Source organism: Camelina sativa, chromosome 18 (assembly GCF_000633955.1).
Source record: "Camelina sativa cultivar DH55 chromosome 18, Cs, whole genome shotgun sequence".
In the NCBI taxonomy this organism is placed as follows: Eukaryota; Viridiplantae; Streptophyta; class Magnoliopsida; order Brassicales; family Brassicaceae; genus Camelina; species Camelina sativa.
Window position 1 is genome coordinate 15,058,348 of NC_025702.1, and position 7,213 is coordinate 15,065,560.

The window sequence follows — 7,213 nt, forward strand, 5'->3', positions numbered from 1 at the left end:
TTTGATAACGTCAATTCTGTAACCCCAACTTCTGGATATTCAAGCTGGTGAGTAACCTCCCTTCATTGAGCATTAGTGACAGATGATAAATAATAAGAAATGAAAAAAATATATGCATGTCAGTTGAGCTTTGTCTACTTTTTAGTTTAACAACATTTAGTTTCGTAAAAGACTTAAGAGATACGATAGGATGTTATTTTGTTTCTTCAGAAAACTCTTCATAACTAGTCAGCTCTCGAGGAAATTGATAATTGCACAAAGATAGTTTTTTAGGATCTCTATTCACTCTGAAAACTACAGTCAGTAGAACCAATATCCAAAAGTAAAGAAGACCTTACCCTGGAGTTGGCTTCTCATCGACAACTTCTTCTGGAATCTTTTCCTCATCCCATGGAGCAATCATCTTTTCTTCTTCAAGACTATTAACCTTTGAGACAACATTTCTCAAATCATCAATCGTAGCAGCAGATCTAGGTTCCATTGTCTTGATCACACAACCACATGATGTTCTTAACTTTTCAGAGTATCTGGCTACATCTGACGCTGATATTTCTGCATCAAAGAGGAACCAATATAATTTATACGAGTTATATAACAAAAATGGTACTATAGTGACTACACTCTATAAGCAGAGTATGCATGTTCTCACGGGGTAGAAGAGTCTTCTGAAGTTGTGCCTCGTATTCAATCCCAATAACAGGTTCCTTGTGAAGGAAATGCTGCAAGATGAAAAACATGTTTAAGCAAGATTTTTGTAGATGGGAAAGACAGAATGCTGAGTATTAAAGTTCATCACAGATTTTACCTGTATATATTCATCCCGCAAGCTCGTTGATTGGACCTGATCACGTTCCAGATAAGCAGATTCAATCTCGGACATCATGAGAGCCCGAACAACAGATATTTCACGCTCCGAGAATCCGTGAAGGCGCACCCTAGCAACCTAAAACACAAGTGAACCAATAAAGGGGTGGAAGAAGAAAGTGAAGAAAACTTGGAAGAGAGGGAAAGGAGAAGAGACCTCGAGAAGCATAGACTCTAGAGATGCAAGAGTTCCTTTCTCTTTACAAGAAGAACTCATTATATAGGCCTTCAATGGGCTCACCAGGACATCAGCAGCCACAGAACACGCAAAAAATGGAGGGTCCTTTCTACGAGATATTTTGAACAGTCTCTGGTTAAGAGCATGTAGAAACATTGACTCTGCAAGCATATCCCTATAATCTTTCACTGTCTTCAGATCACTTATAGGCATCTTATAGCTAATCATTACTGCAGACTACAAGCCAAAGACCACAAAAGAAGCTTAGTAGTTACGAAATTGACATCATGCTAATATGGAAGACGTTCAGAGAGTTAAATTTGACTAACCCCAGCTGCCTCTGACTCAACAAAGCACGAAAATCGTGTCTCTTCATGAGAAGGAACAGGAAACACTGGTATCTGTGGAGGCTCGCTACTTGATCTCTTGTCCTCAAAATGTGTCTTTATCAAATCAACTACAGTCTAGAAACAAGGATTATCAACAAATTCTGACCTTACAACATAATCATAAATGCTTGAATAGCCAGGGAACAAAAGTGATAGCATAGTCATAAATGAAAATCGTGGTACCTTTGTATCTGGAAAATCTCCAACAGCCACAACTGCCATATTGCATAAATGATACCACTTCTGGTAAAATTGCTTCACAGTTGCAGCAGGAACAGATCGAATCACTTTCTCCAACCCAATAGGTAAACGTTCAGCATACTGCAGTCAAATGAAAGTCTTATTTAAGAACACATTGAAGTCTCTCTTAAACTGCAAAAAGGACTAACAATAAACATCACATACCTTTGAACCTTCCATCATCAGCTGCCAATGTGAATCTTGCATCCTTCCAGTAGCATTCCGATTCCCTCGGTATTCTTCCATAACAGCACCTCTTTCTTTGTCCAAATCTTCCTTCGAGACTCGAATCTAAACAAACCGAGTACAGATTTCAGACAGACAAAAAAAAATGAAACAAAAAGAAATGGATGAGACAGAGTCACAGAGACATTACCTCGGAGCTGAACTCTGCTAAAATGGAAATAGCCTGTGATAACAATTCAGGCTTATCAACGGGGACAAACAATTCATAGATAGTCTCATCCGCTGTGGTCATTGCGTTTTGACAGGGCCCAAACTCTGCTCCGACGCTCTCTAAGAACTTGACAATATCATGGTTTGTATATCTCGTTGTCGCACTAAATGCAAGATGCTCTACAATATGAGCAACACCACGCTGATCCTCCTCTTCCAAAACTGAACTGCCAATAAACCAAAAACTGTGTCAGCATCATTTAACGCGTAATCAAAACATTGCATCATTCAACTAAACTTCATCCCAGTTCTCTCTTATGCTCATACACTACGAATATATTAATGCATGTCACAAATCTGTTCATAAAAAAAAGTCACAAATCAAATCAAAGTTAGATCAACACTGCACAGTGACCAAATACATCAACAATTCGACTCAGAACCAAAGAGAGAACCCTAAAACTCAGTGAGAAAAACTCAATAAACAGTAAATTCAATTCATCAACGAAGAAACAAATCAAATTCAAATGTCGTCAAAATCGAAGAAGAAGAAGAAGAAGAAGAAGAAGAGCTACCCGACTTTAACGGCGAGAGCTAGAGCAGCTCTCATCCTTGGTTTTGAGTTTCGACGAACATAGTAGACAAGACCATTATCGAGTCTTCCATAATCAGCACCAAAAGGCTCAGGCTCGTTACCGAGTTCTTGTTCCATGTCCACACTCATCAGTTTCAGCGACCTGAATCCATGTTTCCTCAAGACCTTCTTCGAGCTCTCTCCCGCAATCAAATCCATCTCTCTCTCTCTCTCTCTCTCTCTCTCTCTCTCTCTCTCCCTCACTCTGTCAAAACAGAACACAAAACAAATTCTTCTGCCTTTGGAGACGGCAGAATTAGTCCCACCTTCGAGATTTGTTCTTCTTATGTTTTTTTTTGGTCTTGACAACCGGTTCGCCCGGTAATTTTAATACGACCAGCATTGGTTTCCTTAACCAGAATTCCAGTTTTTGCTAAAATTCGATCGGAATATTCCAATTATCGTCGACAGTCTTAATTGAACCGCAGTTTACGAGGTAACGATGTAAATTGTACCAATAATAATATAACCGGACGAAACCACTAATCCGGAAGTACATTAGTTTACTCAACCTCCTCCACTACAAAACGAATACAAACAGGTTTGTCTTTCTGAAGATCACATATAGTTTTGATCATTCAACAAAAAGCTTCTGATAAGAAAACACTCTCATAAAGTGTTCTGATTGGAACTCACGCCTTTGGACAAACCTTAGAGACTTTCTCAGCAACCAACTTGATCTCACGAATCCTTTCATCAACCAGTTCCTTCAGCTGCTGCTCTTGATCTGGTTTGTTTTCATCAACTTGAACATTGGTATTACCTTCTTCTCCATTCAGTGATTTGAAAACCACAAACGATGTTTCTGGCTCGTACTCGCTTGGAACATCAACGACCTGTTTCTTTGGAGTTTCTATATCTTTTCCCAGGATGTCGCTTCTCACATGGTTCGTGATGACAGATGTGTAATCTTCCATGTACTTGTCGATAGGATCAAGTGCAAGATAAATCAAAATCTCCCAGCAATTGAGAAAATGTTTCTTGTTAATCTTCAGAGATTCGCGGACTTTCTCGATGGCGTTCAAAGGTGGGGTGAATCGAGGTATCTGAGCTCGCTTCGATAGTTTTCCTTTTGTGAGAGTCTGAACAGCTGAATCAATTGCTGGTTTGATTGGATCGAAAGTGAGCAAGCGGTTAATGTCGACGCAAGTGCGAATGTGTTGGAACTTTTCAGATGGCTCTTCCACTGTCAAATCGTAAACATTTTCTGCTACAGCCACATTGTTTACTACCTCCATGAGATAGGTTCCGAGTCCTTTTCCTTGAAAGGACGGTAAGACCAGGATCTGAAATCCAAACACAACATAAACAGTTACATCAATATGACTGCAAGAAGGATTGAGATAGTTGGGCTATATATATTGTTATACCTGGCTGAGTCGCATCCGTAACCTGTCAGGATAACGAAAGAATTTATAGATAGCAGTAAAGCCCACAATTCGATACAAAGGATCTTCCTTGTCCTCTTTCTTTTCAATTAAGAGATATAAATGCCAGTCAGGATCAGTGACATCAATCGGGTTGCTGCCTGATCATAAAGAATGGACCAATGTATTGTTAGTACTAACTAGAGGGAAAAAAAAAGTTTCAAGATAATTTGAAAGAGCAAAGGTGGATGGGTATATACCATCAACAAAAAGAAGAACAAGAGGTACCAATCGGCTATAGAGGAGTCCAGCATTTGGAGAACCAATTTGCATCCGTATAACCTGAGGATAATCAACCATAATTTATATCATAATAAATCTGCAGTTCACAGCTGATGAAAGCATATTAAACTAGTTTGCTCAAACTTATTAAGATTATAGGATACATGAAACATATCAAGCAAAACCTACCTGGAGATCTGAAGAAACCACTTCAGCATTATTGCTGCTTCCATCTGTCGCTCCAGATTGCATTACCTCTCCGTCCGTGACCATATTTCTAGAACAATCAACAAAAATGTTTAACATTATACAGACACTACAAAGATAAACCTATGTTAAATAATTTGGGAACAAGTTCGAAATAGTATGAAAGCATTCAGCAGGTATGCACCTGATAAAATCTCTCTGTGTTGAAAAGGTTTGCAGAAATTCTTCCTTGTTATCAACGATGGTCTCAGCAAATATGTTCTGGGATGAATGAAGCAGACAATCAGAGTAATAAAAGAACAGCAAAAAAAAAAAGCAGGTATCTCAGAAAGGGTGAGACATCAAAGTTGATTGGTACCTGTAAAGCAGATTTCAGGTCCGTGATGCCTTTGTCTCCCTTGAAACACATACCAAAAGATAACATGATAATGATGCTCCAAGATTAGTTTCATTATAAGAAAGCCATATAAAAAACAATCCAACATATAGAATCAAGACTTACGTTGGTTGTGCTCTGGTATGTAATATCAGCATATGAATGTAATGAGATGCTATTGATCCATACATTTATCTGAATCAAAATGAAATCGTCAGCCAGATTATGTCAGAACAGAATTACAACAACGGAAACAAGAAAATCAAGAAAGAGTAAAGTAATGTCATGGTCAATCCACATTACCTTCAAACCTTGGTAACCATATATCTTGCCATCTCCATCAATGAAATCATTCAAGTCAACTGGCTTCACGCACGAAATGTCAGGGGAATCAACTTCCTCTTTGCTAGAAACTAGAAAATCACCCATCACAAAAAACAAACGTCAAAACTTATGTAACAACAAACAAACCTTAAAGAAGCTTCACACAGAAAATACTTTTATGACTCATTGAGCTAACATCATATGGCAAAAAAAGATAAACATCTTAATCAACAAAACCTCAGTATATAGATATGCTCTACATGTTCAACATCAGAGAACTACCAACTGATACCAATTTGAGTACTGTGACATGACACAGAGGAAGGGACTAAATCACAACAATTCGTCTCATAATGTTCTAATAACGAAGATTACACTCATTTCATATACGAATTGCAACAAACTTCGTCGGAAAAACCAAAAAAAAGAACTACAAACACGGAAGTCGAAAGCAGGATACGAAACCCTAATTTCCGTACGAAGCTATATCCCCAAAAATCAAACTGAAATGATCCAAAATCAAAATACGCACCGAGATAAATTTGGATGCACTCGTTAGCCTCCACACCAGCATCTTCACATAAGAAACGGATTAAAGAAAAAAAAACGAAATCAGAGCTACGCAAGTGGGGTAATCGCGAGAACAGGGAAAAAAAAACAAACAAGAACAGAAATGACTCACCGGCGGGAGAAAAACCGACACGACGACGCTTCTTAGGCTCGGTACCTGGACCGGCGGCGGCTTGTTTCTTCTGAACCATGGATTCTCCGGTGAGACTAAGGCGGGAAGAGAGTGAGACTAAGGCGGGAAAATTGGAGGGTTAATGGGAAAATGCGGAGAGAGCGATGATGATACACAGTCAGTCAGCTTTAGGGCTCTTTTATGTAAATGTTATGAGCGCATTGCAGATGGAGAAATACACACCACATGATCCGCACGTGACTTTTTAGCAAGGCCCGTTAAAGGCCCAAAATGGAAAACCTAATTCAGCTTTATCTTGACGAATATATTTTTTATGTTTAAAACATGTTCAAATGAGGGCGTTTGGTCTAGTGGTATGATTCTCGCTTTGGGTGCGAGAGGTCCCGAGTTCGATTCTCGGAACGCCCCATTTGTTTATGAAGTTCTTTTTAACACATTCATCAGTTGTTCTTGGTGTCCAACGAAATTGAGCTTCTTGATACTAATCTCGGTAACACTTGTTTTCTTGTATCCAATTATAATAGGGAAGTTTATTGATTCCCATTGAGCATGTCGATAACTTATTTAAAAAGTCCAAAAATATGTTTATAGGATCTAAAATGAACAATTATACTACAAAAAAATATAACTAAATAAATAAAATAAGTTTATTGACTGAAGTAGATTGAATATAGAAAAATGATTACAAAAAAATAAAGATTTTGACGAAGTTATAGCTAGGAATCCAACAAAATAAGACCTTAATAACACCAGCTTGAATCTAAAGCCAAAAGTTGTGCAAAGTCATTGAAAACAAATTTTTTGTTTTTTTCTTCTGATGTTCTAACTATATTCAAATTCATTATTGTTATTTTCTTGAATCAAGTTAACTTGGTAATTGATAAGAGAAATAATTATCAGAAAACATTTTCATGTGTGAATACAATAATTTGATTGTGATTAGTTATATTAAAGTTTGGAATATATTAAAAAAATTAATTAAATTTAGTATGGTTTGGTTATATTGACGTATGTTTTTAATTTACATAAAAATTACAAATATAAAATAATAATATTTAAAATTGCATCAATGAAAAATTATTTTGTATGCATTATATCCAATTTAGTTTCAATTTTTTAAAATAATAAAAACTAATCATCCTATAAAAAAGTTATATTCAGTTTTAGTTTTTAAATTTCGGTTATTAAATTGCAACCAATTTTTCCCACCTTCCTCAACTTGTCCTCATATTTAAAAAAAAAAAAAAAAAAAA

The 7,213-nt window shown here is 37.1% G+C and overlaps 2 protein-coding genes and 1 non-coding gene across 3 annotated transcripts; 1 reads left to right on the forward strand and 2 right to left on the reverse strand.

The window, feature by feature from the left end:
- Nucleotides 9-2,907, reverse strand: LOC104763532 (zinc protease PQQL-like; the record flags this gene model as incomplete). Its single annotated transcript, XM_010486888.2, has 10 exons — nt 2,643-2,907; nt 2,048-2,294; nt 1,837-1,962; nt 1,615-1,752; nt 1,372-1,506; nt 1,022-1,279; nt 806-943; nt 650-719; nt 339-552; nt 9-60 (listed from the first exon to the last, which is right to left on the reverse strand). Coding segments are annotated over exons 1-10 (1,596 nt in total), but the record flags the coding sequence as incomplete, so codon positions are not given.
- On the reverse strand, nt 3,147-6,144 carry LOC104761737 (histone acetyltransferase type B catalytic subunit). The gene is made up of 10 exons (XM_010484851.2): nt 5,940-6,144; nt 5,790-5,831; nt 5,237-5,346; nt 5,060-5,128; nt 4,916-4,954; nt 4,742-4,818; nt 4,540-4,627; nt 4,329-4,410; nt 4,072-4,229; nt 3,147-3,987 (listed from the first exon to the last, which is right to left on the reverse strand). The coding sequence occupies exons 1-10, from the start codon at nt 6,016-6,018 to the stop codon at nt 3,334-3,336; spliced, it is 1,398 nt and encodes a 465-aa protein (XP_010483153.1). The 5' UTR covers nt 6,019-6,144; the 3' UTR covers nt 3,147-3,333.
- TRNAP-UGG lies at nt 6,297-6,368 on the forward strand. The gene has a single exon. It is a non-coding gene; the product is annotated as a tRNA-Pro (tRNA).

Coding starts and splice junctions, on each gene's coding strand:
- LOC104761737 (XM_010484851.2), bottom strand. CDS start 6,018: ATGGTTCAGAAGAAACAAGCCGCCGCCGGTCCAGGTACCGAGCCTAAG. Junction 4,819..4,915: donor ACCTGAAATCTGCTTTACAG/GTACCAATCAAC, acceptor CATTCATCCCAG/AACATATTTGCTGAGACCAT. Junction 4,230..4,328: donor TGTTCTTCTTTTTGTTGATG/GTATATACCCAT, acceptor CTTTATGATCAG/GCAGCAACCCGATTGATGTC.